This window comes from Haliaeetus leucocephalus, unplaced genomic scaffold (assembly GCF_000737465.1).
Source record: "Haliaeetus leucocephalus isolate CR32 unplaced genomic scaffold, Haliaeetus_leucocephalus-4.0 Scaffold1, whole genome shotgun sequence".
NCBI lineage: Eukaryota > Metazoa > Chordata > Aves > Accipitriformes > Accipitridae > Haliaeetus > Haliaeetus leucocephalus.
This window is the reverse complement of record NW_010972437.1, coordinates 22,509,311-22,526,386: the sequence shown is the minus strand read 5'-3', so window position 1 is coordinate 22,526,386 and position 17,076 is coordinate 22,509,311. Positions and strand designations below refer to the sequence as shown.

The following is a 17,076-nucleotide window of genomic DNA, read 5'->3' as shown; positions in this document are numbered from 1 at the left end:
ACACAGAGAGGAGGCTGTTCCTCGCTAGTTATTTTGAGAACAGAGTAGAAAGAGGATCTAATATAAATCTCACCAATGATGTCTTGAGAAAAATCCTGCAAGCTGGAGCATTTAAGTGGTTTGGTTTCTTCTTTGCTTTTGCTGGAGGTTTTCATAGACTGACATGACTGGCAGTGGGTACAGCAATAAGAAATAGGAGATGAGCACAGTATTCCTCTTCAGGCTTAGGCAGGTTAGAGAGATGTGGTCTGGTAGTTAGACCTTTGTTGCTGTCCTTCAGCATCTCCTCTGAGTCAGTGTGTCACCATGGCAAGTCCTTTAGCACCTGCATGTTTCAATTACCCAGCTGAGAGAACAGGGCAGATAATGTACATCTGTTTCAGAACATTACTTTAAGCTTTATAAATTGCTTTGAGACCAGTGTATGAAACGTACATATTATCATTGCTCTTCCTCCAGGAGCATGGAGCGCTGTTACCGTCATCAGTAAGGCAGGTCCAGGGAAAACGCCTACACAGTTAAATCCTAGGAACAACTACGGTTGGATATGGCCCACACCTAGTAGCATCATTATTTAAGCAGAGTAGAAAACATCCACCAGTCACCCTAGTTTCTGCTGCTTACAGCCAATGAAATAATTAGTGGGCTTGGTGTACCCAGTTCCCTCAAAAGTATCAGCTGTCAAATGTTTCCAGTCTAACACCTCACCCCTACTGACTGTGCTCTTCTACTGTTTGCTACCGCAGTTGGGAATGGACTGGAAGTCACAGATGAAATATTCACGTGCAGGTTCAGACAGCAGCAGATATATTTGCTCAGTATGGTTTCTCCTCTGTTTCAGTAAATAACTTCTGCTTTGGACTGAATGGGTACAAATAAACCCGTGCTTAATTAGGCTAAAATAACACAATATTTTACCAGCTTCCAGTGTCCTTACCAAGCCAGGCTGCTATGCCTTGGAGTATAGTGTGCAACAGATGCATCCTCACCAGTAGACTCCAGAAGACCATCCAGCACATGACCTCACGGGGAAATGCTTTTTTGTGTGCTAGCTTCTCAGCTAGGAAGACTTTTATAGAAATTGAAGTTTGATAATCTGTAATATAGTTCTGTGCAAAGAAGAGAATCCTGCAAATTAGGATTTTAGATTTCTGCAGGACAGGGTTTTGTTTAGGAATATATTGAAGTACCTAAGCAGGAAAGGGTCCAGCAACGTAAATGGTATTAGCTGGTCTAGGTCAGAAGCTATGCTCAGACTCTGCACAAAGCAGAGAAACGTGGAAGTGGAGGGGGAACAGATGGGTACCCTCTTATTGTATGAAATTTGGGTACAGAGCTGCATTCTGGGTTAGACACCAAATCAATCATATTCTGAAAACAAAACCCTGTTGGGAGAGGAGCCCATACCTTTTTTCTATAGCATCCCCTCAAGAATTTCTAGTACTTTGCAGTTAAATATATAGTGGTCCTAGTATTATGTGGGATTGAGTAACTGTGCTCTAAAGAAAGAGGAATTACTTAACCCACTCATGAAGTGCAGACATCCCTAGGGCAGGGAATAACTAACAGGGCTCACAACACCATGTAATAATGACAGGAGAGGGCAGAGAGGCTGGCAAGCCCTTTGTCTTGTTGAAAGAAAGCATGAGACCTCTATTCTTAACACACAGTAGGTGGGACGGTGCTTCTCACAGTCCTATTTGATAGACGGATGCACAGTCACCATGACTGATCTGCTTCTGAAATAAGAAGTGCTGAATAGACCCAGCTATGAATTTAAGCTCTCATTTTTGGGTGCCAGGCGTTATGTATCTGATCCCCGATGCCCCTGCTGAGACTCAAGACTGGCAGCACCTGCTCTATGGCACTCTGTAGCCCCAACCTGGGCTAGGTGAGTGCTCCTGGGCTGGTTCTGGAGCGCAGTTCCCTGTGATCTCTGTTCAAAAGCAAGCCCCACATGTCATCCCCATGCAGTTGCTTGTCTACGGCTAATGCTAGTGGGTTTCTGCTAAATGCCGTCCTTCAACAAGTTGATTTCCATACAGCAAATGAAAGGAGATAGTACGTAATCCAGCTAAGCGACCCTCTTCCTTTCCAGATGATAGGGAGTGTTTTACACTGCTGAATCTTGCAAATGAAGTCTTCAGGGAAATGATCAACAGTGTGGAGCGTTGTGAGACAGGGAAGCTCGCAGAGTGATTGCTGCTTATGGACGGAGCAGCAGTGTCTGCAGCTGTAGGCTCAGCTTAGTGGCAAATTATGATCTATTGGAGGGAGGAAAGCAAAACAGCTACGATAACCCAGCTGAGGTTGTTATTTTTTAACAAGTTTCCTTTTCTGTTTACAGTAGAATATAATAGACTTCCCTCACTTGGAGCCGTGTGGGTGCCAGTCATTAGCAATCGCTCACATCCTTTCTTCTGAGGTGACTCCAGAGCCAAGGGCAGGCAGGCTGGTGCCGGGCTTGCTGTACATCTCTCATCGGGGCTGTTTGGATGAACTTTGGGACAGGCGGCTCTCGAGCCTCTTGCACTGCCCGTGGGAGTTGCACGCTAGTCTCGCAACTGCCTTTCCCTGTGTGTACTGTTAGAAAGTCCCTGCCTTATGTGGCCTCTTCCTCCCCCACTGCTTAACTCCCCGGAGATGCTCAGTTAGCCAGATCTGCAGTCCACAGGTCTCTGGATACGAGGCTGTGGGGAGGAAGACTGTGGCTCTCCAACAACATGAAGGAGATTTTCTGAAGAAGCCAACTGCAGCCTTGTGCTGCCAGCCCTACTCCAGTGTGGAGGGACAGGAGCCCCACACCTTTGGGGACTGACACGTGGAGGGAGTTGCCTGTCTGTGGTCGTGCAGCTGAGAAGAGGGGATTTGCTATTTCTCAATGGCCTGGCCTGAAAGATAAACTCCTTCTACCATGGAAAATCCTGAGCACACAATCCTTGTGGGAGGCAGGAAGTAACAGCCTGTTCAAGCACGAGATTCTCCTGACCAGCCTGGTCTATTAAAGAGAAGTTCCTGCTGTTTTCCTGCTGGCACTGGTGTGAATTATAGTGCAGACGGACCTGCTGTCCTTCACTGGAGTTTGTGTCTGGGTAATGTTTTCCAAGCTGCAGCATTGCTGGGAAAAATAGGTCAGAAGTATCATCATGAAAAGAGGGAGGATTCCTCCTCCAATCTAAGCAGAGCACAGAAAGAGGCACTTGTGTAGCTGATACAGAGTCAACCTGATGGATAACATCCTATCCAGGGACTGTGCAGGGTTATGATTAGAGAAATAACCAGCAAATTGGGTTTGCTCACTTAGACTGCTAGCTCCCTACAGCTGTGCGCTGCTTGATGCAGCAAATCTCAGTCCGGGTTAGAGCTAAGGAAGGTGTATTCCAGCTGCAATACAGGTAATTTTTTTTAATGTAATAAATAACCCCACAGTCTCCTTTTCAAAAATCCTTTGTCTCTGTCTTGTGTCCCTATAGGAAGAGTGCCAGAACTATGTCCGAGTGCTGATTGTTTATGGCAAGAAGGTTTTTACCTGTGGTACCAATGCCTTTTCACCGGTGTGTTCCAGTCGACAGGTCTGTTTTGCGTCTTTTACAGTGATAGGGAGGGCTGGATACATGCTCTGGGGAAGGCCAGTCATTTGGCAGGGCATCACGGAGGCAGAGAATATGTTTCAACTGTAGCTATCTGAAATTATTTTGGTTTTCTTCTTTGGGTCCCTTTGAGCTGCTTCGGGGCAGTGGATGTATCTGCAGGTGGGGAACAAAAAGCTTGTGTTATGGGTGAGCTGGATCTGGACAAAGTGCTGTTCATGTAAACTTTGGGTATGCTGCTGAAAATGGGCAATATAGACAAGCTTAGCTGTGAGTACCTCCTAAGCTGAATACTTAAATGTTTCCTTAAAATAAATGGCAAAACTCCCTTTGGCTTCAAGGGAGGCAGGAGCAGGTCCAGAGCAATGTTTATTTTTATATTTTTTAATGCCAGTATGCATTCAGGAGGTGTCTATGGAAGATTAGAAACCTGTGCTAGCAGCAGGAGCACCTGATTACATTGAGTGCGTTGGGGCCTAGAGGCTTTATTGGCTGGGGAATTACCCTTCTTACAAAGCAATAGGATCAGTGAGGCTCAGACACAACTTCTTACGTTGGCAAAGGATGGATGTAAAGATCAATTTACAGTCATCGCTGACATTACATTCTTACTACATTGGCAAACGATGGATGTAAAGATCAATTTACAGTCATTGCTGACATTACATTCTTATAGCTGCCTGTTTTTTTAAAATCAGGGTTTTGCTCGTAGGTACTCGTGGACGAACTGAATTCTTTATACCAGTAAGAAAGCCAGATGCTCTTTAAATTCTCTCCTCTCTCCTTTTAAATACAGGTAGGAAATCTTAGCAAAATCATTGACAGAATTAATGGAGTGGCTCGGTGCCCGTACGACCCTCGTCATAACTCGACAGCTGTGATTACATCACGAGGAGAACTCTATGCTGCAACTGTAATTGATTTCTCTGGACGGGATCCTGCTATTTACCGCAGCCTTGGAAATGTTCCCCCACTTAGGACAGCACAATACAACTCCAAATGGCTCAATGGTAAAGTCATGTGGGTCGTATCTGAGCAAGAGGTGTATTAAAGTCAGCTTGACAGGCTTGTAAATCTTTCCCTCTCTTTTCATTTTGAGATCCAGAGTTACGATGGGGAAGGGCTTCCGGTGCAATAATCGATGCATCTTAGAAGACATTTAAAAATAGCCTGGAAGTATTTCAGAGAAGTTGATTTAGAATATAGAAAGTGGGTCTTTCAGTCGACTTAACATATATATGGGTCTCTGTCTTGCAAGATGACCAAATACATCATTTTAACAAGAAAACCACTCAAAGATTTGAAGATCAAAACCAACTTAAAGCATCATATTGTTGACCCAGTTCTGCACAGTGTTAAGCACCCTCTACTTCCACTGACTCAGCTGAAGATGGTTGGTTTCGGTGCAAAATCAGTCTGAAAATGAGAAATTTCACAGCACGTTATGTTCCATGTGAACCCATGCTGTTGTGGATTTATAGTTATTAAAAGCAGCTGTTACCCCAGTGTGATAATACCCTGCATCAAGCAAGCTATAGAATTTCAACCAGTAATTTGTGCACTGAGTCCACACCTTCTGACTGGGGCAATGCAGGCTGTAGTGATGAAGACCCCAATATTCCCCCTTTCTCCTTTGACCCAGGTAAGTTGACAAGATACTCAGAGTCTTTCTATTGGATTTCAGGACCTTTCAATCAAAGATACGAGCAGTGGGACTATGTGCTCTCTGGAGCTTAAGAAGACTGAACTAGGCTTCTGCAGACATACTGAAGTCAGTATGGCGATCCGGAGTTTTAGGAGAAGGATGTCATCAGGCAAGACTGTGAATTAGGACCAAGAAGCAGCATAACCCCTATACGCTCATTAGAAATATGTGCCTCTTGTCGGTGCATGCATGAAGAATTCAGAAGGAAGCCACATTGGAACAGGGGAGTTTAAGGAAAGACAAACAGAAACTGAGTTTCTAGTCTGTGACTGGAAAAACTAACACGACTCTTGGATTTATAAGCTTGTGCAGCGTTGGTGACACTGGAGTAATTTCATCCTGTTCTGGCCACTTTTCAACAAGAAACAGAAAACTTGAAGATGATTCAGAGAAGAGCCATGGAGTGATTTGAAGCTTGGAAAGCCTGCCTCACAGTGAGAGACTTAAGGAGCTCAATTTATTTATCTTTCTGAAAAGGAGATAAAAGGTGTTTTGTTCGTGATATGGAAGTACTTACATCAAGAGAAGATTTCTGGCAGGATAAAGTTCTTTAATCTAGCAGACGAGTCATGACAAGAGCCTATGATTGGAAGCTGAAACCAGATAATGTCAAATGGAAAAAGAAGTACAGGTTGCAGCTGGGGCAGTCTTTAGTCATTTGAACAAGTCACTGAGGAAAGTGGTGGATGTAAAGCCACGTGACATTGTCCAGTAAGATCAGAGCTCCTTCGAAAGATGTGGTCTAATTCACCTGTTAGTTACAGGATCTGATGGTGGAATTACAGGGTGAAATTCACAGGTTCGTGTTAGCCAGAAGGTCAGATTTGTGATCACAACAGTCCCTTTAAGGTTCACTGTTTGTTTGAAGGACAAAGTTTGATGGGAGATGCTTTGCAGTGCCCTCCCCTCTGTACCATCGTCTGCCTTCCAAACCTGCCTTGCAGCAGCATCAGCCTGCCTTCCTCTCCCTCTGCCATGACTCTGTTCTCCTTTCGCTCCTGGGCTGCAGCACTAAAGGAATTCTGTACTTTCCTTTTTTCTTCTTCCTTTGAGCATTACTCAGAAATGAATGTTGTAAAAGCACCCTATAAAACCAACAGGGTTTTTTTTGTTTAGTCAAATATTATTCATTGGCCAATCTTTTCCCTTTGCCAAAGAAGCTGTTGAGATAAAAGACCGTACACTTTAAAGCTTTGTTAAATACCCAGTTAAAATATTCACTACAAAACGAATTCAAGGTTCTTTTCAATTCTTGTGAAAATAATAACAATAATTCTAGGAGAAAAAGAATTAAGGAGAGCTTGCTTCAACACTGTCGGTCTGTGGCATGGTTTTGTTTTACAGACATAAGATAATCTTTTGTGCATAGAAACTGGAAAGGCTTCGTGATAAAAGCCAGATGTGATTGCGCTGGGAGAGTAGGTTGAATGTTTCAGTGCAGCAGTCTGGGGAATTGGGCGGATGCACGCAGCATATTTAACACATCATAAGGTGCACTTCAGAAGTGAATAGGTGAAGGAACCCAATGGGAAGGCTTTATGTTGTAAAATGAGTATAGGTACATAGAATAGTCATGCATATGCAAAGTGTTGAACTCTGCTTTCCCTGAAATCAGTAGCAGCTTTGCCAATAAAGTGGGGAAACAATGGGGTTTTTCCAAGATCTGAAAAATGGAGCTAGAGCTGTTTCCCCATATATCATTATTCCCATCTACAGTTTTTATGTCCTCTGCTGACTCCAAACTCCCTGTGGTCCCAGCTTTGACAGCCTGCATAAAGGGAGCTGGTGGTGCAATGCATTGAGCAAGTCAGTGAGCACGGATTGATTTCTGACCTGTATAAATCTCTTCAAATGTTTGTTTTTCAGAGCCTAACTTTATTGCTGCCTACGACATTGGTTTATTCACCTATTTCTTCTTCCGTGAGAATGCAGTAGAACATGACTGTGGGAAAACAGTGTATTCTCGTGTGGCAAGGGTTTGCAAAAATGATATTGGAGGGAGATTTTTGCTGGAGGACACATGGACAACTTTCATGAAGGCCAGGCTGAACTGCTCCCGTGCTGGAGAAATCCCTTTCTATTATAATGAATTGCAAAGCACCTTCTACCTTCCTGAGCAAGATCTGATCTATGGTGTCTTCACTACTAATGTGTAAGTTGCACTGGTTTTACTGCCCTTCTTCTATCCCCAGCAGTCTGAGAGTGACAATATCCTGATTTTTTAGACAGTCTGAGCAATCGTTTTTGAAAGATCCTTTGGTTAACGTGAAGGAATAGATAGGTCTGTGTTATCCATCATGGCAACACAGCCTTTAGGGCAATGTTTTTAATCCATGGTTCATAGATTCCTGAAGTCCATAAAAGGTGACTGTGCAGTTCTAGGGTAACTTAATTTGATATAAACCTAGGCTGTGACAGATTTCTGACTTTTTGTAGTGGCAAAGCTACTTGTGTAGTTCAGAGCACTGGTCTAAAAATGACCCAACAGAAAAATGTAATTAATTTTCAGCCAGGTTAACTGCCTGGACAACCTGACACAACTGTGTGAACATCGGGGCTGGCCCATGAGGTGGACAGGTACATATGCTTAGGAGAGAAGGACTGGAAGGAGGAGAATGAGGCAGATGGGATCACAACAGCCTAGACTGAAATCAACGTAAATTACTGTTGATCAACACTTTATAGAAGCAAGGTCATGCAGGCTACACAACATTTGACATTTCCAAGGGGGACTGTACCTCCACTACAGACTGTTTCAGATCCACAAATCAAAAGCAGCATTGGAACTCCGAGGGGAAGGCATGATTTCTGAAACTTCATAATCGCCTCTTTTTGGCTTGATATTGAAAAAACTTGTAATTGGTATGATTTAGTGTAGCTGTGAAAGCAGAAAGGAGAAGAGGAGTTAATTAAAAAATATATTAAAAAACTCATAATGTATATTTTTAAGCCAGGAAAACTCAAATAACTTTTTCTCTGAAGCCCAAGGCTAGGATGATGAGTTTCAAGCTATAACCAGTCTGCGTGGTATTGAGTTTCAATAATACATGTTCTCCAGGGGGGTGTTATCCTGATGTGTAAACTAGAGAATGAAAATCTGAGTTAGTTACTTCACACGACAAACACCCAAAGTGCCTTACTCATGCTGGGTAGCCAACTTCTTTGGGGTTTTTGTGTGCAGTGGTGTACTGTTGAATGTAAATAAGGGTCTGTTCCCAAGAAGCCCACAGCAAACCAAAGAAGTGAAGCTCCAGTGAAGTACAGGCCTTCCTATTTTAATGTATCGCTGGTGTGACAGGGCTTGAACTTCAGCCCTTGAACTCACAAAGCATCAGTCCCAACTTCTTGAGCTAAAGCACTGTTGGGAGCTTCACTATGAGAGTCAACAGAGCCTGAATGTTATTCCTGCTCTGTAAATGCCAAGAAGTAGGTTTTTGGCCACCCTCATCCATCTTCCATGTGTTGTTTCTGCACTACCATTGCCAATGTCAGCCAAAAGTGAGCAGGGGGAGAAGCAACTAAAAAAACCCAAACATTATTAAGCACTGCACCTTGACTGTGGACTTCGGGGAAAACCTGTCCTGGCATTGAGAGCAGCGTGAGTCATTCTCTAAGAACCTTTAGAGGATGTTAGCCAAACTTCCTGAACATTAAAAGGAAACCCGGCTACTGCTTTGGGCATTTGAGATGACACTTCCTCCCCCCACCTCCCGAGTGGACTTCTATGCCCATAGTGGTAATGTTTTATCTATCCATTTGTCCATTTATCTAGCCAAGAACAGAAGTTGGAAATGAGAAAATTATTAATAACTGTATTATATTTATCAAATCAGTATAGTTTTTGGACTATAAGTGGGGAGACATAAGCTAGCTCTGGTTGGAACAGTTCTCTTCTGCTGCATCTGTCTCCCAGGTTTAACATGAGACGTGATGAGTGTTACCTGTCTCCTTTGGGTTACACTTAAGTCACTCTTCATACATTACAGGTGTACATTCTCTCTTGTATCTTCTGAGGACAATATAATATGTAACATTTGTGTAATTGAAGAAATGAGTTATTGATAATAGCTGAAGCTAGATCAAGTAGCGTTTTGGGTCTACAACATGATGTTCTTTTGAGAGTTCAAAGAGAAAATGTTCCAATTTGTCATCTGACTAGAGAAATAATGGTAATTATTCTTTTAACTTCCACTGGGACTTATGTCATGCTGCATGAGCTCTGCATACCAAAGAGCGTTGATGTATGCTCCAGTCTGAGTTTCTTTATAATAGAATACCAATGCATCACAAAACTATGATTTTTTTTGTTTGTTTAAAGGTATTTTTATTTTGGAAAGTTCATGTTTAATGCATTTAGGGTCATCTTATAAGAAAGCGATATTAGTGGTTGTGGTAACACCCACAGGTAGATTTATTGCTTCATGTTATGTTATGCCCAGCTGAATCAGTGGGAAAGAGAGCTTTTGGGGGAAGCTGCTGATGAAATATTTAAGATGTTTTTATTAAAATTTTTCTGGGAGGTAGTAGAGACAATGTTAAAACCTCCTTGAACTTAACCCATTCTCTAAACCACCTAGTTAATCACAGGAAGTAGGAGGTGGGAATAAAGGAGGTTGCACTTCACACCAGGACAGCACAGGGGCCAGCTGCACAAGTTGATGTCACTGGCTTGAGACTGGGACCAAACTTTTCATAGGGAGGGAAGGGAAATATGCCAGGCCACAGATGGAAAGGAAAATGGGCCACAGGTTTAATGGAAAACCTCTTTCCTTTCTCCTGTCTAGCAAAGGGAAAGGGCTAAACTGTGGAGTCCTTAGCAGGGCCCTAAAAATACACTTTTTTTTTTTAAGTATTTTTGTTAGACTAGTGGGGTTTTATTCTTTCTTTTCCTTTTTCATTTTCTTTCTCATTCTCTTTTTTTTTCCGTGTGTGCCTCAAGGCATTTACTTGTCATCCATCATTAGCTTTGTCTTAAGAGCTGCCGTCTGTGAGCATGCACTGCGTCAGCGGTGTTCAGACAAAAGTGGAGAAAGGTTTGCCTGGCGTTGCTTTGACATGTTCAAAGTGAGCTACTCCATCACTCTGGGGATGGAAGGGGCAGGGGCAAGAGCAGAGAACGGGAAGGCAAAGCAAGAAGTTCTTCCTGATGTTGTATTGCTCAGAAGAAATATGCAGTGAAAGAATCTGTTCTTCTGCTTTCCAGCCTGGGATTGTGGAGCAAGGCGGGTTTTTTTGTGCAAGAGAGTGTAATTATTGGTTTAGTAAAAAAAAAAAAAAAAAAGGGGTTTTTTTCAGAGAATTCAAATTGCTTTAATTAGCAGAAAGATACATACAGCAGCACTTGGGTTACTTAAAAGGCACCGTGACGAGTCAGTCTCTGATGCTAGCACTATTTTTAGTTTTATTCTGATATCTTTTGCTCTAAACGTTTTTCTTTTTCTTTAAAAAAAAAAAGCAGGAGGGAAGGGGAGGGCTGGGAGCAGGTTTGAATTTCAGGTTACCACTTAGCAAACATTCCTTTCTGGGCCAGCTTCACTGAGGTGCCCTCACCATCTGGGAAGCACCCTCCAACCCTCTTGAGGCAAAAGTTGCTGAGCCTGCTCAGGACCTTGCAGAAATGGGTCCTCCGTGACTGAAACGAGACAGCGAAGGCCGACTAATCTGGGTGCAAGTCTGACTGGGCAGTGAAGCATTGCTAAAATAAATTCCCTTCCAAAGAATCCTTCCTACAGTGGCATTTCCCTAGCCTTGCCTCCCCTGGCTGGTACGTGCGTGGTGAACAGTCTGCCTGAGACAGATGCTATTCCCAGCTGGGAACACAAAGAAGTGAACTGTGATCATTGAAAACAGAGGCTTTCACATATTAGCAAGACCTTTTTGCGTGCTGAGCTGCTGTAACAACCAGCCTGGCTTGCACTGTCACCCTTTCCCTTCCCCTGCATGTATATGCATGCGTGTGTGTATTTTATTTTTATTTATATCTATCTATCTATCTATCTACCTAGATAGATAGATAAAAATATTAGGAGATATATTTTATAGCTGAATATTTCAGGAGCCTGTAGAAACAGAATTTCACCTTGAGAAACACCAAGAGATTAAAAATTAGGTTGTTTGTAATCAATAAAGATAGATAGGTTGTTAAAAAAAATAAAAATAAAACCAGACACAAATAATCCATGCAAATTAAACTGTATTCACCTTTCTTGTCAGAACTGCTTCCATGGCCCTTAAATCACAGACATTTTAAAACCAAGCTTAAAATTGATTCTCAAAATTGCCATGCAAGCCATCTGTATTTTACAATTTATTTATTTATTTTTACTCCCTGTGAGATTGGTATCACTGTACATCTACCTAACAATTTACATCTATTTTATTTGAGAGGAGTTTGGTGTCTGTTATGATGAAAATGTCAATGTTCTAATGATTAAATTGATTTCTTTCTCCCCTTTTTCAGAAACAGCATAGCTGCCTCAGCAGTGTGTGCCTTCAATCTTAGTGCCATTACTCAGGCATTTAATGGCCCTTTCCGTTACCAAGAAAACCCAAGATCAGCCTGGCTGCCAACATTAAACCCCATCCCTAATTTCCAGGTAATGCTGCTGCCCTTCATTTACTCCAGTCCCTTTTATGTTCTGTCACTTCAGTGGGTTGATTTGTGTGGGGCTCATTTTTCCAGGTAGACCCGTGGTGCAGGTAAATTGTATTTCTCCACATTTATGAGTGTTTTAGTCTGTGGAACTTCTTGCCATGTGTTATTGAGACTACGGGATTCATGGCAAAAAATGAATGGTTTTACCGATAATAAGAATATTCAGATTTTTTGTAATAATGAATAATTTAAATCTTTGTTACAATCATCACTGACACATAAACTCCAAGAATGTGATCCTCACTAGGGGACATAGAGACATGTCCCCGCTGAAACTGGAAGGATTGAAAGCTGAAGCTGGACAAAGTCAAGCTAGAACGGAGACAATCTATATTTTTAAACAAGAAAGGTAATTAACCACTGTGACTGTGTAAGGATATGATGAATTTTCCATCACTTGATAGGGCCCCTAAGGCTACCAGTGTTTCAGTGCAAGATGGATGTCTTTCCAAGACACGGTAGCTCAGCCAGAAATTATGGACATGTTACAGCAGTAACTGGTGAAGGAGGACACATGAAGATGGTCACAGTGGTTCCTTCTCACCTTAAAAATCTTTGGTTTTATGAATGAGCAACTTTCCAGGATTATCAGTTAAGGCCAATTTGAAAATTATAGAACAACTTCAGTTGCTTTATGCCCAGATTCAGTCAGTGTGGTGCAGAGTATGCGTGTGACAGCCCCTGCAAACCTGAGTCTTCTGAAGCATAAGCCCATTTCACAGCGCAGTCCCTTCCCACGTGGGGAGTCCTAGGGAGGATGGACTTGTCTTCCTGTCCTCGCTTCCCTGTGATGAATCCTTTCAGCCCGATTGTGTGAATCTGGCTCTCCTTTATTATGGCAAAGGTCCTGAGTCTGCCTGCAAATGCCATCTCCCTTCAAGCTGGTGATGTCAGGGAACTTCCAAAAAGGACTCTGCAGTTGCCTGAAATCCCAGCAAGAGCAGATGGGAGGCAGGTCCATGATGCAGGCAGGGATGTGCTTGGTTCCTGCTGAGGAACCTGATTTCTCCCCCTGAATTCCCTCATGGCACCTGAGTGAGAGCTTCTGCCTGTACAAGGTGGGACAGGTTTGGGCTCTCGATCGTCCCCTCTGCTTGGTGCACTCAAAACCAAGGAACAAAGCTTCGCTGAAGGCCCTGCCGTGCCAAACATGGGCAGTCTTTTTTTCTTCTCTCTCTCTTTTTTTTTTTTTTTTTGAGTTTAAAGGGAATGTTAAGGTTAACTGAGAATCGAGGACTTTCTGTCCCTTGCTGGGCTAACCCAGGAGGAATAGAAAAGGACTTTGGAAAGCATTTCCATGTAGTGAAAAGTATCAGATAAAATGTGGAGTGCAAAGATTGCAGCAGCAAGATGAAAGAAAAGGGTCAGAGGAAAATAAGGAAAGGAAAAGGAGGTATGTGGCAGACAAAAGGAAGATTGCAAGAAGAGATTAAGATGTTTTTCAAGTGCAGGAGGAACAAGAGGTCAGTGAAGGGCTTTTAGGAGATGACAAGGGTAATTTAGTGACAGAAGAGGCAGATATCGCAAAAAAATTAAATTAATTTTTTTGCCTCAGTGTTCACAAAGGAAGATGAGGGAAGCATGCCAGAATTATTTTTTTTTTCTTGCAGGGAGGAAGGAGAAATACTGAAGGATATAGAGGATCAGGGCAGTGCAGATAATCAGGAAATTAGAACAAAACAAAATAAAACCAAAACAGAGGGATGCTGTGTCAGCACGTGGGCTGCCAATAGACCAAAAGGATTATCTGTGACTTGATGAGAATAGAAAACAAAACCAACAATGACATTCCTGCCACTGGGACTCCTCCTTCAGTGACACTCTAGAACAGAAAGTGAGTGGGGATAAAAGCATGCAAAGCAAGACAGTACTGTAAACCAAAAGGAGTACAGGATACAGCAGAAGAGAGAGATCTAAAAACTCTTTAGAACGTGGGATGAGTCATGAACTAAAAAAGACCATTGCAATAGAAAAAAAACCATTAAAACCCACTTGAGGACACATCAAAAACCCACTGAAGTTTCCTTAGTCTGGCTACTCAGGAAGATGCCTAAGCTGATAAAAAAATGACCATGTTCATAGTTGGTGGGAATTAGTATCACCCTGTTCACCTAGTTCACACAAGCTCCAAAATATTGTAGGGCTTAGTACACCAGCCGTTAGGATCTGTGTTTATTGTGTAAATGTGAGCTAAATTCCTGTCAACTCATTGTAGCACCTTGTAAAGAGAAGCTCTGCATGGTGCACCGTGGAAAGGCGGCCACGCTGCAAAGAATTGCTTTGATGCATATCGAGAGTATGCACATGGGAAATTTGCACACTGTAGCTGGAGTGCTGTAAATTGACATCCTAATTCACAGTATACTAACTTCTTTTCCAAGGAAAGCCCAAATGCCTGGACCCAAAATGAAGAAAAATAAATTTGTGGGTTTTTTTCTAATGAAGTTACTCAGGTGTGAGCTTCACTTAGTGAGAAGCGAAGTTTTCCATGGACTGAGTATGGGAGTCAGCAGGATTTCTAGTTGTACCACTGACTCCCATGGCCTTGAGCAAGATATATAACCAGTCACCCAGCTGTCTTTTGGGGTACTAAATCTTCTGCCCACCATGCATGGCATTGTGGGGAAGAGTGAAGATCCAGCTCTGATTACTGACATGGACAGTTTGATCTTGCATTGGCTTTTGAAAAATGCTGAATTCTAGAGATTAGCGTGAGATAGAAACTCAAGCTTTAAAATGTGCTATCCACCTGGTAGGAGTTACGTTAGTGTGGAAAAGAACACAAGATGAGCTCTCTTCTTCCCTCCTGTTCTGGATGGACAAGGGCATTGAGTCCTATTTCAGTGCACCCCTTGGTGCCAGAGGATGGATGAACACAGGCTGATCTGCCATGCACTGTGGTGATAGAAGAGCTGCATGTGGGGAGGGGGGAGCTAGTGGCTAACCTGACTTGCTTCAAATGAAACCGGAGTGGTCTGTTCAGAATGGAGCACATCAGAGAAAAGCAATGTGGTGAGTTGGGTTCTTTGATGCAAAACCAACCCGTTTTTCAGGTTTTTTAACCTCCAGTTTCCATGCATTGTGTAGACTGAGATGCCAGGTAGAGTCTGAAGATTATTTGAAATGCACCAAGGATTTATCACCGCAAAAACTTTCTGTCCACTGCTAGCTTTAAATCTTTCTACAGCTAGTTTTAATTCTTTGTTTTCCTCCTCGGTTTGTTAATGCCTTTTGCCCTTCTGATGTGCTGGCTGCAGGGTATCACAAGGGAATGAAACACCACATCGCTGGTCAGTGGACCAGTAGGCTGAGGACCTATGATCAGGCTAAGGGCCTGATCCTGTGACCCTCACACAGACCCACCTCCCCAGGAAATCAACAGGACATGGGTTTCCAGAAGAATTCCAGGGTTTGGTCTTAGGCTGCTGGAGTGGGGAGAAAATGCAGGTGCTGAAGTGCAATCTTCCATGTTTAGTGTGGGACGCTGAGTGATGACAGCCCTAACGAGAACCTGACGGAGAGAGTCCTGCAGGATGCGCAGCGCTTGTTCCTGATGAATGACGTCGTGCAGCCGGTGACTGTAGATCCGTACGTGACTCAGGACAGCATTCGATTTTCCAAGCTGGTGGTTGATATTGTTCAGGGGAAGGATACTCTCTACCACGTGATGTATATTGGAACAGGTAAGAGCATCAGGGCTTGAGAAAATTCCCTCCACTTGCTCGTAGACCTAGCAGCTCTGGGACCCTGGTCGTGATGTCATTACACAGTTGTCATTCAATACCATTTTGGCACAAAACTGCATGGAAGTTAGTTTGCCTGAGTAAATTAAAAGCAGGATGGAGGACCTGAGGCAGAGTCCCAAGTGAACAGACCATAAATCTACATTGTGTTTAAAAACAACAATAACATTTTTCTCCCTTGTATAAAAACATGTTTCAACTAATCAGGCTAATACACAACAGTGGGGAAGAGCAAAGGTCACTGAAATGCTCTGTGGTTTTGTGCATGTAAGTAGCCTCCCTGCGCTATGACATACTCATCTCTAAATAAGCAATAATAATACTTAACCTCCAGGCTTGCCCAAGGTTTTAATTATGTCTTTCTTTGCACTTCCATGTGCCTGCTGGCGTATGACTCCCAGTGCTTTCGGGAATGGGCATGCACTGAGATGTAATGCAGATGGGGAAGCTGAGGCAAGTGCTTTTTTGTGGTAGCATAGCAAGCCAGTGGTAGAATTAAGTATATGATTTAGTCTCTTGATTTCTACTGCCATTCTGTAATTAGCAGGACACATTGCCTCTTCTGAAAAGCACAGAAATCTTGGATAAATGAAAGATGCTGAAGAAGGACAAAGTGTTATAAATGGTTGTCTTAGCCCATATTCATACTAATGATAGAGGTTAAATTAAATAGTTTGATTAATCAGAGCATATGGCCAGCCTCATGGGTATAATGTTGTTATCCTCTATTGCAGAAGCTTTGACTTTAGAATAAGATGGATTGCCTCCATAAGTGTTAGTTTAATCTCACATCTGAATGCAGAGTCATTGCCTCATTCTCATGTTACCACCTTCCAGGACTGTGTCATAATTTATCTAACTTTTACCACCACTTATTTCAAAAGTGATCATCTTGGATGTGTTCTAGTAACATTCCCCCTGTGGGAGCCTCCATGGACATTGATTATGATGAGAAGATTGTACTTAAATGGAAACACAATGTGGTTCTGCCATTTTGATATCTTGATATTTTAAGTGAGGAGTCCCAGCTACAAAGCCTGAGAGAAAGCTGGGATACTTTCTGCCTCGTATCATTTGTGTAGAAAGGTCCACTGCCATAACCTTACCTCCTTATTCGTGTTTGCTTTCTGGCCCTGGTTAGTGGTGACTGAAGAGTAAGCTCTGCTGGACCTGAAACATTTAAATCAGTCAAATACTTCAGTAGATGTCCCTGCCCAGAGGCAGCCCTGAACACAAACCCAGTCCTGAGACAAACCGAGCCCCAACCTGGGCCTCAGTCTTGTTCCACACTTAAGGCCCTTCTAAGTGAAAGAGAAGCACTGCATGGCAGCCAACCCTGCCACTGTAAATTGCTGAGCTTTGGTGCCAATACAGAAGTTACCA

The 17,076-nt window shown here is 42.8% G+C and overlaps 1 protein-coding gene across 1 annotated transcript in view; it reads left to right on the top strand.

Annotated features, from left to right (window-relative positions):
• SEMA5B (sema domain, seven thrombospondin repeats (type 1 and type 1-like), transmembrane domain (TM) and short cytoplasmic domain, (semaphorin) 5B) overlaps positions 1-17,076 on the top strand; it is a 135,171-nt gene that overhangs the window by 63,125 nt on the left and 54,970 nt on the right. The window contains exons 5-9 of the mRNA XM_010568773.1: positions 3,474-3,572; positions 4,387-4,600; positions 7,162-7,447; positions 11,756-11,891; positions 15,426-15,633. Coding sequence (XP_010567075.1) covers positions 3,474-3,572; positions 4,387-4,600; positions 7,162-7,447; positions 11,756-11,891; positions 15,426-15,633 — 943 coding nt within the window. The remainder of the gene's footprint in view (positions 1-3,473; positions 3,573-4,386; positions 4,601-7,161; positions 7,448-11,755; positions 11,892-15,425; positions 15,634-17,076) is intronic.